General features: G+C 36.5%; 1 protein-coding gene across 2 annotated transcripts in view; it reads left to right on the top strand.

Moving 5' to 3' along the window:
* Positions 1-19810, top strand: part of THADA (THADA armadillo repeat containing) — a 360995-nt gene that overhangs the window by 88205 nt on the left and 252980 nt on the right. For both annotated transcript variants that reach the window (XM_066267026.1, XM_066267025.1), the window contains exons 23-25: positions 11587-11719; positions 13274-13387; positions 17416-17538. In XM_066267026.1, the coding sequence (XP_066123123.1) occupies positions 11587-11719; positions 13274-13387; positions 17416-17538 (370 nt within the window). The remainder of the gene's footprint in view (positions 1-11586; positions 11720-13273; positions 13388-17415; positions 17539-19810) is intronic.

Raw genomic sequence — 19810 nt, 5'->3', positions numbered from 1 at the left:
GGCCTCTGGTGCCTGATGAGTCCACCCATTCAGTATGTTGCTTGTGGGCATGGTTAGGTGGTGCTTTAACATGGTCTAAACCTATCTTACAGGTTGTGCTGGCTCTGGGGCCTCCCAGGAGGTGTAGGCCAAGGTCAGTCACCACCTGTATCCTGCCCAGAGCCACCTGACATGAGATACAAAGCAGTCTACAGATGGTTGCTACTTGTGCTGGAATTGAAGGTGCCCAGGAGAGGCCAGCTGTGAACTAAGGTCAGCTGCTGCTAGTATGAGATCTGGGGCCATTTAGTGAGAGATAAACGGCATGCTGAGGCCTGATGCTGCTTGTTTGAGAGATTTTAGGAAAGTCTGAAACCTGAGCCAGGACAGGCTATTTGTATGCAAAAGCCACTGGAAACAGCTTAGGTGGGTGAACAAGCTGGTGAGGCAGGAGTCTCAGGGAATCACAAGGGTAGGACAAACAGTGATAGGCAGATTGATGGAGACTCAAATATGGCACCCACCTGCAGTTTTTATCAGGGAAGGGCTCAGTGAAGGAACAGTGGCCTCTGCCAGCACTGTTGGAGAAAGCTGTTCTTCCAGCTTTTTCCTCGATGCTAGACACCTCAGTTCCTCCCCACGTTTCTGGTCTCTTTCAAACTCCTGCCCCAGCACTGGAGCTCAGAGGGAGTGAGTCCAAGTAAGTCCCTGAGTGGGCTGTTTAATGTGAACTGCCTGGGACTCTAGCAGCCTCTGTCTCACCCAGCCACAGTCGCTGCTGGTTTTTTACAGCCAGAAATTATGAGATTTCTCTTTCAAGTACTGGAACCCTGGACTGGGGGGCCTGGTATGGGACTGTAACCCCTCACTCCTCAGAGAGACCCAGCTGAGATGTCCCTCCCAATTTTTATCCATCAGACATGGTTGTGGCACTAGCTCGTTCTGCTCTCTGCCCCTCCTAACAGTCTCAGTGTGGCTTCTTCTTTATATCCTTGGTTGTAGGACATCTGTTCAACTAGATTTTAGGAGGTTCTAAATGATGGTTGTTCTGTAGTTTATTGTATTTTTGATGTGGTTGTGGTAGGATGCAAGTACTGCGTTTACCTATGCCCATCTTGACTGGAAGCCTCCCATGCTGTGTGTGTGTGTGTGTGTGTGTGTGTGTGTGTGTGTGTGTTTTAATGGCACACTTATTGGAGTTGGTAAGTTATATAGGTCAATGGTTTTCAACTTTTTATACTCTGGGACCAATGAAAACAGGAGAATTACTTTGGGGACTGCTAAGGGAGAAATCACCCTAAGCATAAGTGAACTCAACTAAGATCATTGGGTCTGTAATCTTCATATAACATCAGGGTGGTTAACTCTGTTATGGATTGGCATGAAATTACTGGTGGATCAATCCACAGACCTGCAGTTGAAAAATACCCATATAGGTCATTAATTTATTCAACCTATTGGACCCTGTTGTAGGTACTGGGAGTAGAGAAGTAGATAAAACAGAGTGTGTCCTTGAGATCTTGGAGTTTATATGTTAAAAGACATCTAGAAAATAATAGGAATCTAGCTGGGTGACTGGGTGGCTCAGTTGGTTGGAGCATCGTCCCAATGTGCTAGAGTTGTGGGTGGATCCCCAGTGAGGGCACATATAGGAATCAGCCAGTGAGTGCATGGATAGAAGCAGCAGCAAATCGATTTTTTTTCTCTTTCTATTTCCCTTATCTTTCTCTAAATCAATCAATAATTTAAAAAAATTTTTTTCTTTATCGATTTTAGCGAGAAAGGAAGGGAGATAGAGATAGAGATAGAGATAGAGAGACAGGAACATCAATCTGGTCCTGTATGTGCCCTGACTGGAGATTGAACTGATAACCTCTGCACTTAATGATGATGCTTGACCCAACTGAGCTATCCCACCAGGGCAATAATTTTTTTAAAAAAGATAATAATAGGAAACTATCAGTCAGCAATATGTATTTTGATGTGATAAAGTTTAGTCATAAGGAAAAAATCTCTCTTTCCTCTTACACTAAAGTTAGCCAAGGCTTGAATGACAATAAGAAGTAACTTTCGGAGGGGAGGACTGTCCAACCAATAGGGTCAGCTAACGCAAAAGCCCTTGGTGTAGTTAAAGAATAGAATAGTATAAGATGAAGTTGAATGAGGTTGTCCAATTATGTAGAGCTTTGTGAAACAGAATAAGGACTTTGGATTTTGTGCTCCCTGGAAATCTTTTTTTCTTTTTTAAAGGCTTTAACCAGATGGATATAAAAATAAAAGTTATCTTAGGAATTGTACAAACATTATGAAGAACCATAGTAAGTAGCTTTATGGTTATCAACAATAAAGTACATATGTGTGTGTTACAGAGTTGCATAGTAGAGGGGAAATGGGCTGGATAGGACAGTTGAGAAGCTATATGAATGTATATAATAAGTAAGTACGTATAAGGTTTCTGTTCTCAGATAGTGTACTGTGTCTCTCCAAGCTGTTTTTATCCTCATCCTGACTCTTTTCCTAACTGTACTTGGAACCTTAGATCACTCTGTTCAGTACCATTAGTAGATGTAGTCCATGGAGTATTTAAAGCATGTAGCCTCTTTTTACATTGTGGACAATTTTTCTTCCAAACCTAAAGAGTATTCTGCTCCAGGCATAGGGGTATAGCCCCCCTCCTCCTTACTCCAGTTGGAAGTCAATAGTCTGACTAGTGTTTTCTGGTATAGCAGTTAAAGCTTTGCTTCACAAAACTTTGGACTTGGGAGAGTAGGGAAATTGGAATTCCTCATAAGAACATTGATATGATAGGGGTTTGGAAGTGATTTTAAAATGACCATATTATCTTTTTTTACTTTCCCTGAAAGTGACGCTCCTTTAAAATTTTTTACATGTATTTAGGTGCATGTTTTTTAGTTTCCTCTCTTTCATCTGTATGAAGGAATAAAACTCTTATGTCTTTGTATTGTATATTAGACCAGTACTATTCCTGCCTTGGTTGCTTCTGTATTATTTACCGTATTTTCCCATGTATAAGATGCACCTTTGTTGAAAAATTTGAGGTCTAAAAACAGAGTGCATCTTATATAGTGGTTGTAGTTTTTTTTTTTTACTTGCATTTCCCACTTTTTTGTGCTTGTTTTTGCGCTCATTGTTGAAGACAGTGATTTGTCACCAGACACAGATGAGGATAAGCTAATGGATGGGAGTTTTGACAGTAATGAGTTGTATGAATTTTATGATGAATAAAACTTGAGTTCAATAACTTTATGTAATACATTTTTTTTTTCAAATTTCGGGCCCCAAAATTAAGGTGTGTCTTATACATGGGAGCATCTTATACATGGGGGAATACAATCTGATATGTGAGATCCAGTGTTTTAGTACTAACTGTAGTATTCTGAATAGCTGGGCTAAGAGTTTGTTATTTTTGAAATTGTTAATAGCTGTTTTCGTTCATATGGTGATGGTGATGATTGATGATCTTGAGCTTGAGTACACATACATCATTTACTACTTTACATCAAGGTTAGGGGCACATTCTGATTTTGTCGCAAAACTCATTTTTTTTTTGCATTTAGAATTAAATTTAATGATAAGCAAATGAAAAATCAAGGGAAGAGAAATAAGGAGCCATAGTAAGGTAAAAGTTTATTAACAATCAGTATATAAATAGCTTTGTTTTTATTGATATTTATTTTTCTCAGCCAAACAACTTACTTGTTTGAACAAATTTTCTTTTGGAATTGCCCTTGAACCTGATAAAATTAAAGTCTGTTTATGTGAAAGAGAGAAGATCTTCTTTCTTCTCATGCTAAAAGCTGTTAGTGATAACAGTGTGGTAAATTAATGATTATTTGGGAAATGAAGATACCAGCAGAGGCTTAAACTCTACTCAGTTGAAATTATAACTAGTTTCCTGGCAATTGAGTCTTGTAATTTTCTAGATATTTTGTTTCATATCTTGGCTTTAAATGTACTTCATGTTTAAAATATATTAGTTGCTTTTTGTTTGCAGGTGAAATAATTTCTTTAGGCCAGTGGTGATCATTTGGTAAACATAAGAAAACAGTTTATTACCAGTAATAAATGTCCCCAGTTGTCTGGGAGTTGGAATACCTCCAGAATGAATGAGACACAGTTCACCTAAAATCAGTTACAAGTAAATTATTTGCTGAGTGGATTTTCTTTAGGATATATTTTTTTAACTTTTATTTGATTTTAGAGAGAGAGGAAGTGAGAGGAGAGAGAGAGAGAGAGAAGCATCTATTTCTTGTTCTACTTAGTTGTGCATTCATTGGTTCATTCTTGTATGTGCCTAGACCAGGGATTGAACTCGCAGCTTTGGTGTATTGGGACATGCTTTAACCAGCTGAGCTATCCAGCCAGGATTCTGTAGGATATTTTAATTCTCTAGCTAGCTTTTCATCCAGATCACCCAGTTTATATAAAAATTACTTTAACCCCGTTCTGATGGTAAATATTCAGGAATTGAAATCAATCTGAAATGTTACCTAAATAAAACATGATTAAGAAAGTTTCTTTCTTAAAAACACTGAATTCTTAGTAATACATTTAAAAGCCACAAAAACATGCTTTCTGAATTATGTATGATTTAGAATTTTTATTCTACTACTCTCTTCCTAGGCCACAATGTAGTGCCAGACAACTATTAAGTACTTTAATAGATCTTTTCTTCCAGATGAGTGAATGAAATCCACTGATGGAAATAATAGAAAGTTGATCATATCTGTATCATGAGCAAGATCAAGTCAAATGTGTAACTGAGCATTTAGGGCAGGCACCTTGGAGTAATGCCTTTTTACTAAGCATGGACTTTACTGTCAATCTACATTTTAATTTTCCTTCTGTCACTTACTAGTTTATTAGCTATATAGCCTTGGATAAATGAACTTCTGTGTCCCTCTTTTTTTTAAACTTGATTTTAAAAATTAGCATGAAAGATGTGAACATATTCATAAGTATAGTGAATAGTATAATCAACAGTAGTATATTTGGAAGAAGAGCATTCCAGGCAGAGAGGTCAGGTGCAAAAGTTGAGAGGCATGGGCTGAGGGTATTTATGGCATAGCAAGTAAACTATTTGTGACCTTAGTAGAGTAAGCAAGAATTGTAGAAGATAAAAGATCAGAGAGACAATGAGGACTAGATAGTATAAGATACAGTACAGACTTTGGCTTTTACTCTAAGTAAAATGGGGAGCCATTGGAGGGTTTGTGAACAGAGTATAATATTGCCTTTCAAAGGATTACTTTGACTTCTGTGCTGAGAACAGTAAAAGCAGAAAGACCAGTTAGGAGGTTACAATATTATGGTAATTCAAGAAAGAGATGGTGATGACTTGATCTGTTTCTGGATATAATTTGAAGGTATAACAGACAGGATATATTGACAGGTTTGCTATTCGAGAGAAAGAATGACTCCAAAATTTTTTGCCTAAAATGTGCTGTTCATAGACTAGGATAGGAAAGACTGTAGATAGAGTAAAATTTTGGAGAAAGACCAGGAGTTTTGTCTGGGGCATGTTAAGTTCAAGTTGTCTAGTACATACCACATTGAGACTGCTCTAGATTTTCTTAACTTTCCTGAAGTATTTTCTTTAGAATTTCTTTTTATGCAGGTCTCTGAGAGGCAGACATATATACACATATGTACACACACATATGTATTTTTATCGTTTTGTGTACTAGTTTGGGTGCATTTCCCAGAAAACTGTCTTCTAAGTTATTAAACTTCTCTAGAATTCATCACTTCTCTTATTTTCATATGTGCCTGTTCTTCAGTACTGCTTATTTTTTATAATTTCTTGCTCTTTTAATATAGGAGTTATGCCTTCATTTATCTCTTGAGTATTCTAAAGTTATTTTAAGGTCTTTGTCAGCCTGCTTTGTAAAATCAAGTTCCATGTGGACTGAATTTATGTTCTAATTATTGATTTATTAGATTGTCTTTCTTAATATAAAACCTATTTCTGTTTTGAATTTTGGTTTGCTGGCTACAATTAGGAGCCTTTTGGCTTATTTATTTATCCTTCTGGGCTCATTCCTCTATCAAGGAACTGGATTAGATAGTGGCATTTTGGGTCTCCCATTTACAGTGACACTGGGGATGTCACAGGTTTGGTCATCAAGTTGGTAGTCAGCCTGGTTCAGAGTCTCCCTGGGTCTTTGGCTCTGCCTCCTGCTGTAGCCCCAGGCAGCTCTGGCAGTAGCTCCTCTTCAACCTCCTTTCACGGGAGAGGAGGCTGCTGAAATTCACCGTTTTCCAGGAGTAAGGTGAGTTACTGAGGTCATCAGAACTGACCTCTAGGCCACCGCTGCTGTTTCTAGACCTGTAACCCTGCAGGTCTCTGGTGTCGGCACATCTGCTGCTTCGCATTTCTGTTCCATTTTACCCAGATAATTATCTCTTTTTTTAGCTCAGTTGGTTTTGGGGTTCTATATGTATATTTTGGTTATTATTAGTATGTGTTGTGGAGAGAGCATGATGTGTCTTGTCAAAATGTAAACCATTTTTTCCATCTTTATCAGAACTTCAAGTGAAACTCTTTAATACTTGCTTTTTTCATAATAACAGATACTAATCTTAGAAAACAACTATTAAGAACTTATTAAACACTTTATAAGAATAAACTCAAATAATCCTCCCGACAGTTTTCATTTTATAGTAAAGGAAAGTGAGACAGGGAGAGATTTTGTAACTTGTCTTGGATCACACAGTTATTAGGTGGCAGTTCAAGGATTCTAAGTTAAATAATAGCCTGTCCTCTTTATCACTGTGATGTATTATCCTGTCTGTCAGTTGAGGGAAATAAAACCTTATCACTGATTTATTTGTTGCAGGGTAAGATTAGGTATGAAAAACCTAGTGTTGTATTTGATATGTAATAAACATTTTAATTTTCTTCCAGTGGTAGGCAAACATATTTTCAGTATTCTGATTTGAACAAAACTGGTAAATGGATTTTGCTTAAAATATTACATGTTTCATTTTAGTAAAAAAGAGTGGGAATTCTATTATTAGACCAATTCTGGGGTGTGGCAAGGGCAGGACTGGACTGAAAGAGACAGAGCTGGGAAGCAAGGGAATCCGGAGAAACAAGGTCCCACTGCAGAGTCCAGATTGGAAACCGGACAGTGGAGGTATTCTGCAGGAAAGCTGATCTGACCCGGGGAAGTTGTGGAACACAACAAGGTCTGGACTGGATGGTAGGAGTCAGTTCCTGAGCGTTTCCCAGAGTTCCTGAGGTTCCTAGATCCTTGGCAGTGGGCAGAGAGGGCTCTAGTGAGGGCACTTTGCCAGCCTTGACCTTGTTGAACATTCTTCTGGCCTTTGTTTTCAAATTCCCCAATTTAACAAGGAGCATTTAGTCTTTTTATGCAATACTCAAGGGGTATTAACTGTTTATAGTTATAATAACCCAGAATCTAAATTAGGGCATTGCCTCTAGGGCCTTTATATGTTATTTCCTCGGTCATCATTTCCTACTTCCTTAACCCCACATATGTGGGCTTTCCGCCATTCTCCCAATACATCCTTCCAAGTCCAGCACAAATTCCGCCTCTTCCATGGCACTGTGCTGACCCCTTGTTCACCTTGTGCATAGTACTTGTTCTGAGTACATCAGAAGCTTCAAGAAAGGAAAGGTCCTTGTGAGATGCAATATTTGGTGAAGCTTCACCAATTTGTGTAAAAGGGCTAAGTGTTGAGGCCATAACCAACTGGTTAGTTGGGAATATGGGGAGAGAGAGAGAGAGAGAGAGCATGGGGGCCAGCAAAGCGAATAACTTTGCTGGAACAGAAGATTGTACAAAAATTTGGAAAAACTTTTTTTTTGAAGCTGGAAACGGGGAGAGACAGTCAGACAGACTCCCGCATGCGCCCGACCGGGATCCACCCGGCACCCCCACCAGGGGCGATGCTCTGCCCACCAGGAGGCGATGCTCTGCTGCGACCAGAGCCACTCTAGCGCCTGGGGCAGAGGCCAAGGAGCTATCCCCAGCGCCCGGGCCATCTTTGCTCCAATGGAGCCTTGGCTGCGGGAGGGGAAGAGAGAGACAGAGAGGAAGGGGGGGGTGGAGAAGCAAATGGGGGCTTCTCCTATGTGCCCTGGCCGGGAATCGAACCCGGGTCCCCCGCACGCCAGGCCGACGCTCTACCGCTGAGCCAACCGGCCAGGGCCTGGAAAAACTTTTTTTTTTTTTTTTTTTCATTTTTTCTGAAGCTGGAAATGGGGAGAGACAGACAGACTCCCGCATGCGCCCGACCGGGATCCACCCGGCACGCCCACCAGGGGCGACGCTCTGCCCACCAGGGGGCAATAATCTGCCCATCCTGGGCGTCGCCATGTTGCGACCAGAGCCACTCTAGCGCCTGGGGCAGAGGCCACAGAGCCATCCCCAGCGCCCGGGCCATCTTTGCTCCAATGGAGCCTTGGCTGCGGGAGGGGAAGAGAGAGACAGAGAGGAAAGCGCGGCGGAGGGGTGGAGAAGCAAATGGGCGCTTCTCCTGTGTGCCCTGGCCGGGAATCGAACCCGGGTCCTCCGCACGCTAGGCCGACGCTCTACCGCTGAGCCAACCGGCCAGGGCCTGGAAAAACTTTTAAGGTAAGATTCAAGTAGGAGGGTTGGGGCCAGGTCATAGGCTATCTTTCAAGCCGGAAAATTTGATCAAGATGGAAAATGAATTAGATCATGATTTGTTGATAGTCAAGAGCCATCATAAGTTCAGGGAAGGAAGGGTGATGCATAGTGAAACGGCTTACCCTGATCCCAGACTGCCTTCTCAGATTCGTTGGTTTTGCTTAGAACCTCTGCACATCAGCTCACTGACACACTGAAGAGCGTGACTGAACTAGGATTTGCTGTACTGGTATCTCAGTGCACTTGATAGGAACATAAGGAAATAGAAATACCCCCCCCCCCCCCCATCTCTTGCCTTTACTTTCTGCCCTTACATAGTGAATTCCTACAGGAGACTTGACTTCAGACTGCAGCCTTATCTATAAACCAGCTCTCCATTGCTAGTGGTCCTCTCTGGTAGGGAAGAAAATACAAGTAACTGAAATCCATCCATAATCATAGACTAAGTAGTTTTTACTTACTCCACCCCTGTGTCTCCAACTTCTTTTTTGAATGGGTAGATCACAAAAAGATAACTTTTGCTTGAATTCTCTTTATTTGTCTTTTCCCTGCTCAGCCATTGTGGGGTAAATTAACCCGAATATATTTGAGAGACAATGAAGAATGATCAAAAGGAGGCAGCAATCCACAACTGTTTCATTAGCATTTAGCTGCTCTGAGGAATTTGGATTTCAGGTTTTGATTGGGCAACTAACTAACTGTGTGAGGATTATACCAAGCTGGCAATGTTAGTAATAAACTAGAGAAATTATTTCATGCAACTCAAGCATTTATCTTAAATTTTAAAAGATATAAATCCAATGATGGGAATTAACTTCAATCCCTATAAATAAGATATGGGATAGATTATTTTTATTATGAAATTTTCAAACATTTTAAACATAAATATATGAACATATATAAAACAAAAATTTCTAACACATATCTACATATACATAAAAGTAGGATAACATAATTGAACTGCCTTGACCTATATAACACAGATTTAAGTTACTGAAGTTTCCTGCACTCAAGTTTCACCTATCTGTTTCATTGCAGTTTGCTGAATAAAGTATATCTTTGATTTGTTATTTCTACTTCTATATATTTCAATATGCATTTCTAAAAAATGAAGACAGTTTTCTGTGTCCACAGTGCCATTGGCACTTCTTATAAATAATTCCTTGTTGTTATGTAATATGCAGTACATATATACATTTTCTTTATTATTTGAAAAGATAATTTTTACATTTGTTTTCTTCAAGTTGAAATCTAAACAAGGCTCACACATTGCATTTGGTTGTTATGCTTTAGAACTTCTTTTAATTTTGTGGTTCAGATTGTTGATGGCTGCTTTGGACTGCTGAGGGGGTTTAGTGGGAAGAAGCAGGGTGAGATGATAGATTTTAAGCCATGCTAAAAGGAAACATTTAAAATTACAGAGCCTGCTGGGAGTAGGGAAATTTGATTGTAACATTTATGGCTGAAATAATATTTTGGGGGAGCCCCACAGCAAACTTTTTTAAATGCCTCCTTTAGTGGAGGATTATTTATATTTATTTTGTTCTATGCAAGGCACAAACAACTATATTTGAGTTGCTACTTGGATGTTTAGTCAGAAACTGAAGTTGTTTATCTTAAACCAAAGTAGAATAAGCAAAAAAAATCCTCCCACATTGTTTCTAAGAGATCTAATTCTCACTACAAATTAGAAATCAGTTACCTTTCAGCAGAATGTGTTCAATTTACAAAAGTACATTAGTTCTCCCTTATCTGAGGTTTCACTTTCCGGGTTTTAGTTACCAGTGGTCAGCCTCTGTCTGAAAATATTAAATGGAAATTCCAGAAATAAGCAGTTCATAAGTTTCAAATTGTGCACTCTTCTGAGTAGCGTGATGAAATCTCTAGCCATCAGGACATGAATCATCCCTTTGTCCAGACCATCCTCGCTGTGTGTACAATACCTTGTTTTGAGAGAGAGAGGCACCACAGTCACATAACTTTTATTAGAGTGCATTGTTATAATTGTTCTATTTTATTATTGGTTACTGTTTTAATCCCTAACTGTGTCTAATTTATAAATTAAACTTTATCATAGATATGTATGTCTAGGAAAAAACATGGTATATATAGGGTTTAGTTTTATTGTGGTTTCAGGCGTCCACCCAGGGTCTTGGAATGTCTCCCCTTCAGGTAAAGAGGGACTACTATAGCATATATCATATCTATTAATTTCAGTTAAATCCAATTATGATCCTCCTAAAAAGAATTGTTGTCTGTCTACCACTGAATATGGTATTTCGTGGGATAATGCCATATAATCTGGTAGGGCCTGAGTTTACAATTTTAAAAACATTAATAAATAAATGGTTTTAAGCACCCTAGAATAAAACCTAATGTCCAAATAACCTGAAAATGTCTATGCTTTTTCCTAGATAACTTGCTTTATTAATTCTCTAGAGGATCTGGTTGAAATTTTCATTTGTGATAGTCCACATTTTGAGATAGATAAAAACAATTACTAAAATGTACTTTAAAATGTGTTTTCTTTGAATATATATAATCTCTATAAATCTGAGACATAAATTATCATGAACTATAAAGTCATGTCCTCTTTTTGGCACTCTGGAGTTTGCAGTAGTATAGAACATATGTGAGGGCTTGATTAACCCTCTTTTTGACCATTTTGAGCGTGGGTGCAAGCCTAGGTATTAAAACTTATTTGTAGACAAGACACATGCTTTATGTGCTTTTGTAAGAATAGAATCTCTAATAGCTTCAAATCCTAAGACCCAGAAAAAAGAGGAAAGTAGGCAAAAGTAGAAAATGAGACATTTTTTTAGTTTTTCTCCCTCCAAATGTGAGGATGTGTATTCTTTTCTAACAGTGGCCATGTGTATTAATAGTTTGAATTTTAAACTTTTGGTACCTGGTAATTGCAAATGTTTGCTTTATGTATGCCTTTTAGATGCCCTAATGTGAGTCTGCAAAAGCTACCAGAACAGTGGTTATGGAATGTTTTAGAGGAAATTAAATGCAGTGATCCTTCATCTAAACTCTGTGCTACAAGGCGCAGCGCTGGAATTCCTTTCTACATACAGGTACTGTCTACAGGACCATAGTTATTTCTTTGTCTTCTGATAATAGCGCATTCTAACACCCTTGACATGTTGAGGGAGCATTGCATAAGAGACATTTCTGTCTTTTCAATACCATAGCATTTATAGCTTTGTTTTAATGTGTGGACAGTATGTTCCTGTGACAGATCTGTTCTTGGAACAAACCCTCTAAGAGGTCAGCCTTATAATGAACAGAGGGTGGTATAGATTTCTGCCTGTTTATTAAGTAGACAGACATCCCTGTGGCACATTCATTGCTCACTTCCAGGAAGTGCACATGTTGCCTTTTCTTGAATTAAAAGAAAACAGCCTTCCTCTCAAACTTATTTCAAGACCCTAAAACTCTGTAGGCAACCAGGGCTAATAGTTTCTTTTTAATCCTTCCATAACATGTCCATATATAAAATAATCCTAATAATAGCTAACATTTGTAAGTACTTATTACACATATATTATCTCATTTACTCTTTCTATAGCCCTATGAAATAGGTCCTGTTATAGTCTGTATATTCTATTCTATTCTATTCTATTCTATTCTATTCTATTCTATTCATTTAAATTTATTGATTTGAAAGAGAGAGAGAGAGAGACATTGATTTGTTTTATCACTTATTTAGGCATTTGTTGGTTGATTTTTATGTGCCCTGACCGGGGATTGAACTCACAGCCTTGGCATACCCAAGTGTATTCTCCAACAGGAGAATGGATAAATTGTATAATATTATATAGCAGTAGTTACCTATGAAATACTGCTGTTACTCTCAGCCCTACACAACCTCTGATCTATTGTCTGTCTGTAGATTTGCCTAACATGTGATCTTTGTGTCTGACTTCTTCCACTGAGCTTAATGTTTTCAAGGTTTATCCATGTTGTAGCATGTATCAGTACTTCATTCCTTTTTATTGTCTCAAATGGTTTGATATACTATTTTTGTGTTTGTTGAACACTGGCAAATGTTAGACACAAAGTAAATGAACATCTGAAAATTTAAGTATGGGACCCCTTTTGAGTTTGTAGTATTCTCTTTTGTCCCATGGATTTTCCAGTGCTACCGTTTAATAGCCCTCCAGATAAGAGACCATTCTGTGAGAATTAACTGATCAGTCTCTGGGGAGTTTACAAATTCTTAAAATAAATTTCATCCTGAGGTATTTTTTGTTTATTAAATAAAGACTATTTTTTTTGTTGTTGTTGCGTAAATTTGTTACTAAAACTGACTTGCTTATTTTATCTGAAACCTGCCACCTAATTATGGTTCCTAAAAGAGTTGTCAACAAAAGCCATTCTCAACCTCTTAGAAATTATATGATTAACAAGCTAACTAGAAGTGCCCTTAGAGGTTCCCCAATATCACCTTTACCTAATTTACAGATGAATCTGCGGGAGGAAGAGGTTAAATTTCTTGCTCAAGGCAACATGGCTTAATGAATGTACTTGATACCACCTGTTTTTATAAAGGGGATTTTGCATTTGGGATTGATTCTGGGAAGTTGCAAATTAAGAACCTTGTTAATTTTTGCCTTGTTTTTCCATAGGCATTGTTGGCATCTGAACCTAAGAAAGGCAAAATGGATTTGTTGAAAATAACAATGAAAGAGTTAATCTCTTTGGCTGGGCCTACTGATGACTCACAGAGTACAGTCTCCCAGGTAATAATAGAAATACACAAACCCTGCTTGGAAAGCAGTGGTTTTAAATCTTTGCTGTACTTAAAAAGAAAAAAAACAAAAAACTATCCACTAATAATATAGAACTCTTGAAGATAGGACAGACATTTAAGGCTTATTTAGATTTCTTTCTTTTTGGTTTTTCACTGGGGTGCAGTGGTGGATTCAGCTGGTTCTCACCGATTCAGCAGAACCTATACCTAATTTTTTGTTGAGTTTGGTCAACTGGTTGATAAAATGGCACTTGTAACCAGGGTTCTCTCTAAGGTGGGTGCCAGGGCAACTGCCCAATGTGGAGATCACGAATTCATGTTCCTTACTCTTTTTTAACTTTCATCTGTACAACAGCATATTCTAAGCACCCGTAGTAATGTTCATTCCATTCATAGGTGAAAAAACTTTGACGAACTATGCTTGTAATATTTATTTATTAATTTCATAAAACTTACTATATCTTTGATGAAATACTACATTTTAATTCCCTTGCATTTGTTACTTAAGTAAACAAACATATAATGTAAAGAGAAAAAGTGCCAAACAACCAGGGGGTGACAACACGTATTGTTTTTGTCAGGTATTATTTAAGAATTTTTTATTAATATTTTAATACTCTTTCTTATAACAATCTAGCTTTGTGTACCTCTTTTATTGTTCTTATTTAAGTATTAAATGCATGAAACAGTAAACTACCTTTCAGAAGATCTTTTTTTATACTTAAAAAGGTCATTAGGGTAGAGAATCAGTTGTTAAATTATTTGAATCCCACCACTGCTGGGGTCCTTCCTGTCCACAAAATAAACGATTGCTTTAATTGATATATATACTGGTCAAAATGAACTACTTTTAAACTCTGGTGAAAACATCCAACTTAAATATTTTGAAATACCATATTTTTCGCTTCATAAGACACAACTGACCATAAGACACACCTAGGGTTTTAAGGAGGAAATAAGAAAAAGATAATCTGAATCAAATGATGTGTTAAAATATTTAATAAAATACCATATTTTTTGCTCCATAAAACACACGGGCATTTTCCTCTCCACTTTTGGGGGGAAAAAAGTGCGTCTTATGGAGTGAAAAATATGGTACTATTTAGCCTCTCAAAATTTAAAAGTGAATGTGTTATCTCTTTAAAATGTCCTGTGTGCTTCTTCAAGTTGATCTACATTTTGTAATTGAGCAGTTGACTATTAACCTAAAATGTAGTGTTTGACTTTTGCTATATTCAGATTTTAATTTTAGTTATTATTTAGTCCCTTTCAGTCACTGCTAAAATTGGGCTAATTATATGTGTATGTGAGTGTAGGAAGTTGGATTAAGTACTCCTCCCGGCTCCACCCCAGCCCTCCTGAGCCCACCAGAGTAAATGCCTGTTAAATACTTCTTGTCTAGGCTTTCTCAGTAAATGCTTCATTATAGGATAGTCTATTCAACTCTTGGAGGCCTGAATGTACTGAAATGTGCAACAAGTACATATGGTTATATTAATCACTTTTCACAGAAGATCATTTAAAAATATTTTCCAATAAAATGTGAAAAAATATAATTGCTTCTATTTTCCTAGACTATCACTTAAAAAAAGTACTATTTTATGTAAGAACATCCAAAAATAATGGAGTTTGGTTTTAAAGAGTACTGGATAATTATTGCCTGACTCTACTTCAAGTTCATTAATGGTATTTTAGTGATCATTTTTATTAAATTAGTAAAATATTTAAATTTGTCTCTTACTGGTCTTCTAGGTGTTAGTTGGTGATTTGCTTTTCTTCTTTTCTACCATGGTTCATTTCTTTATTATTTTTATTATGTATCTGTGAAATATTTCAGTTTATAAAAATGTCCCCTGTATGAACATCCATGAAACCAATTCCAAGTTTAAGAAGTGAAACATTAAGATAGAATTGTATACACTGTTGATTCCTCCCCATCCCATTCCCCTTTATTCCTCCTGTTCTATAATCACTAATTCAAATGATTCTTACGCTTTTTTCATCCCTTATGACCTTTTTTTACATGAATGGTATCATCTACACATCATTTTTTTTCCTTTTCTTTTCTTCTTTTTCCAAGCGAGAGGAAGGGAGATAGGGAGACAGACTTCCGGATATGCCCCAACCAGGATCCACCCAGAACCCCTGTCAAATAGCCAATGCTCTGCCCATCTGGGGCCATACTCGCCACCAAGTTACTTTTAGCACCTGAGACAGAGGCTCCACAGAGCAATCCTCAGCGCCCAGGGCCAATGCACTTGAACCAATCAATCCATGGCTGCAGAAGAGAGAGAAAGAGAAAGAAGGAGAGGAAGGGTGGAAAAGCAAATAGTTGTTTCTCCTGTGTACCCTGATTGGGAATTGAACCTGGGACATCTACATGCCAGGCTGATACACTGCCACTGAGCCAACTGGCACATCTTTTCATGGTTTTTTTTATCAACTTTTTTTAAGATTAGTAAGAGCCAAGTTTAATTTCCAAATAATGTTTCCTCTTAAACCATCTTGGTGTGAAATGGTGACTTGCTGTAATACAACTAATGACTTGTCTGTAAATTCTCTTGAATTTTCTTTGTAGATAATCATATCCTCAGTAAAAAATGCTAATTTGTTTTACCTTTCTAATTCTTAATCTTTAAAACAGTTTTGTTATCACATTCTTCACTATGGAACTTGTAGTACAATTTTGTTTGGAAAAGTTCTTTTGGTATTTCCTGGTTTTTAATCTGTTTTGTATCTATCTCATTAAAGAAATTGAATTTTATTGAATGCTTTCAAACAACTTTTGAGATAAATTTCTTTCTAAAATTTGAAAATATTTTATACATGAATTATATTAACTTTTTAATATAATTCAGTCTTTGCATACAGAAAATTATACCCAGGTTGTAGTAGACTGATAAAATAAGTTTGGGAGTCTTTTCTAACAGTTCTGTAAGAGTGGGATTATCTATTCTTTGACTATTTGGTAGAATTTCTTCATAAAATAATGTACATATATTTTACATGGTTGTAGTTATTTTGTTGGGTTTTGTTTTGTTTTCTGTTTGTTTTTTTTTTTATCTGTGGGTAGGTTTTTTAACTGATGATTTTCTTTATAATAGAGATATCTATCTAGCTTTACAATTCTTTTTTTCTAGGAAATTATTAATTTTGTCTTGATTTTTTTCAATTGATTAAAATTATTATTTATAGTATTATTTTTGTTTTATTATCTGATATGTCTATAACCACATCCTCTTTGGTATTTTTGATATTGCTTATTTTCTTCTCTTTTTTGATTTGTCTTGTTAGAAGTTTATTTATATTTCAAAGAAATAGCTTCAGCTTTTGGTTTTGTTAATGCTCTTAGTTATATCATTGCTATTTTTTAATTTTTTGCTTTTTTAACTTTCTGTATTTTGAATTTATTGTTCTTTTTCTGTGGTATTAATTGGACACTTATTTTTAGTCTTTTGTTTTTAATACAAGTATTTAGTAATTAAAAAAAAATTCTACTTAATGTGCATTCCACAGGTGTTGATGTATAGGACTTTTATTATTGTCCAGTTCTAAATATTTCAAAGTTTTTTCTTTGGCCACTATTTAAAAGTATGTCAGTTTTAAAAGTATTTTAACAAAATAGATTTCAAACTTTCTTCCACTGTGATCAGAGCGTAATCTGTAAGAAATTAATTGTTTGGTATTTATTGAGACTGTATTTGTGACTAGGTTTGAGGTCATTTTTAAAAAAATGAATGTTTCATGAAAAAGTGTATTGTTTCTTTTAGGGATAGGATTCTAAATATATCTGTTGGATCAGCATTTTTATTATATTGTTCAAAGATACTAACTTTTTAAAAATTGAATTATCAATTATGTGGTGTGTTATTAAAATCTGCTATTTCATTTGTGGATTGTCTGTATCTTCTTGTAATTTGATAATTGTTTTGTTTTGAGGTTATGCTATTAGGTATGTGCATATTTAGAATTACAACAGTCTTTAACCCACAGCTAATTTTGAACTTTTTATTCTAGGTTCATGCTTTAAATATTCTTAGAGCCTTGTACAGAGATACACGTCTGGGAGAAAATATTATTCCTTATGTTGCTGATGGAGCTAAGGCTGCAATTCTGGGCTTTACATCACCAGTTTGGGCAGTAAGTGCTTTTGTCATTTATTTTCATTGACTTAATTATACTTCTGAGTCAATTTTAATAAGTTAACCTGCTACTGAGTGATAAAAAAAAATGTACTGCATTTTAACAAGAAATTTCTTTAAAGAATGAGTCAAGCTATATTTTCACTCTTGGTATTTTATGATTGTATTCTATGTCTTTGTTGGCTTATTAGCTTATTACTTTGTTTTCTTATTTCAGTGATTGCTTTAGGGCAGGGGTTCCCAAACTTTTTACACAGGGGGCCAGTTCACTGTCCTTCAGACCATTGGAGGGCCGGACTATAAAAAAAAACTATGAACAAATTCCTATGCACACTGCACATATCTTATTTTAAAGTAAAAAAACAAAACAGAACAAATACAATGTTTAAAATAAAGAACAAGTAAATTTAAATCAACAAACTGACCAGTATTTCAATGGGAACTATGGGCCTGCTTTTGGCTAATGAGATGGTCATTGTGCTCCTCTCACTGACCACCAATGAAAGAGGTACCCCTTCTGGAAGTACGGCAGGGGCCGGATAAATGGCCTCAGGGGGCCGCATGTGGCCCATGGGTCGTAGTTTGGGGACCCCTGCTTTAGGGGTTTACAGTTTATATCTTTAATACGACAGTCTACCTTCAAGGGATATTATACCCCTTCACTTAAAGCATAAGAACCTAACAATACATACTTTTATTTTTCTCCTCCCAATCTTTGTCTTGTTCCACATTTTGCTCTTATGTCTGTTGTAAACCTATGCTATATTGTTATTATTTTTGTTTAAACTTTAAGTTATCTCTTTTTTAAGATTTGCCATCTTAGCTATTTTTAAGTATACAATTCAGTGGCATTAAGTCATCTACAGTGTTGTGCAGTCATCACACTGTCCAACTTGAGAGCTTTTTCATCATCCCAAACCAAAGCGCTGTACCCATTAAACACTTAAGTCTCTACCTTTCCTTTTCTCTAGCACCTGCTAACCTTGTTCTACTTTCTGTCTCTATAAGTTTCCCTATTCTGGGTACCTCCTCAAATGAATGGAATCATACAATATTTGTCCTTTTGTGTTGATTATTTCACTTACCATAGACTTTTTGAGGTTGAGCTATGTTGTAGCATGTATCATAATTTCATTCCTTTTTAAGGCTAAATAATATTCCATTGTATGTGTGTATGACATTTTATTTATTCATTCATCTGTTGGTAGGCATTTATGTTGTTTCTTTTTGGCTATTGTGAATAGAATAATACTTCAGTGAACATTGGTGTACATATATCTGTTGGAGTCCTGCTTTCAATTATTTTGTGTATATCACATGGTAATGCTATGTTTAACTTTTTAAGGAATGTTTGACTCTTGCACAGTGGCACGCCATTTTGTACTCTCATCAGCAATACACAGAAGTTCCATTTTCTTTACATTCTTGTCAACACTTACTATTTTCTGTTTTGTTTTGTTTTTTTGATAGCGATTCTAATGGGTCTGAAGTGGTATCTCATTCTGGTTTAGACTTTCATTTTTCTGGTAATTAGTGATGTTGTACTGGAAGCAAAATGGCTCTTAGTGTCTTAATGTGTCTTTCTTTTGGATGCTGTAGGTTCTTGGTATCAGTGTTGAGTGATTGCTATCAATGTCCTCCTTCAAAAGAGGAAAAAATAAACGTTAAAAGCATTAATATGGGTGAGGTTAAATAGTGAATCTCATTAATATTATTATAATCATTTGCAATATGATCACTATCCAGAAACTTTGATTTCAGAACACTTAAGATAGTAGACAATACCTAGTTTTATTGTTGGATTTAATAATGTAATTTTTTACATGTTTTCACATGATTCTCAAGAGAAACACCATGATTTTATTGTTATCCTATATCATTATGCCTTTTAAAATAAAGGAGACAAGCTTATAGGTTGTAGGTGTTTGACAATGTGGCTTTAAAAAAAGACTGGCCAAGGGAGAAGAGAAAAGAAACTAGACCTTAACCCATTACCTGCAGAACAAAGAATTTTCTAGAAAGGCAAGCTTTCCAATTAGCTACACAAATTCTATGGTAACTATATGATAAGCCTCTAATTGAGAGTCAGTATACTACAGTGTAGCCAAAGGCACAGACGCCCAATGTAAAGCAGAATCCTCAAGGTTGCCACCTCTTGCCTGGAAAACTGTACATCTTCCTGTAAGAGAGACAGTCATCTGAAATCCTGTCTAGGAACATTGCCTAACTAGCCTGAGGACATAGCATTTACCTTATGCCTTTACAGGAAG

This window comes from Saccopteryx bilineata, chromosome 3, assembly GCF_036850765.1.
Source record: "Saccopteryx bilineata isolate mSacBil1 chromosome 3, mSacBil1_pri_phased_curated, whole genome shotgun sequence".
NCBI classification, from domain to species: domain Eukaryota; kingdom Metazoa; phylum Chordata; class Mammalia; order Chiroptera; family Emballonuridae; genus Saccopteryx; species Saccopteryx bilineata.
The sequence above is the reverse complement of the archived record's forward strand: the minus strand, read 5'-3'. Positions and strand labels throughout refer to the sequence as shown.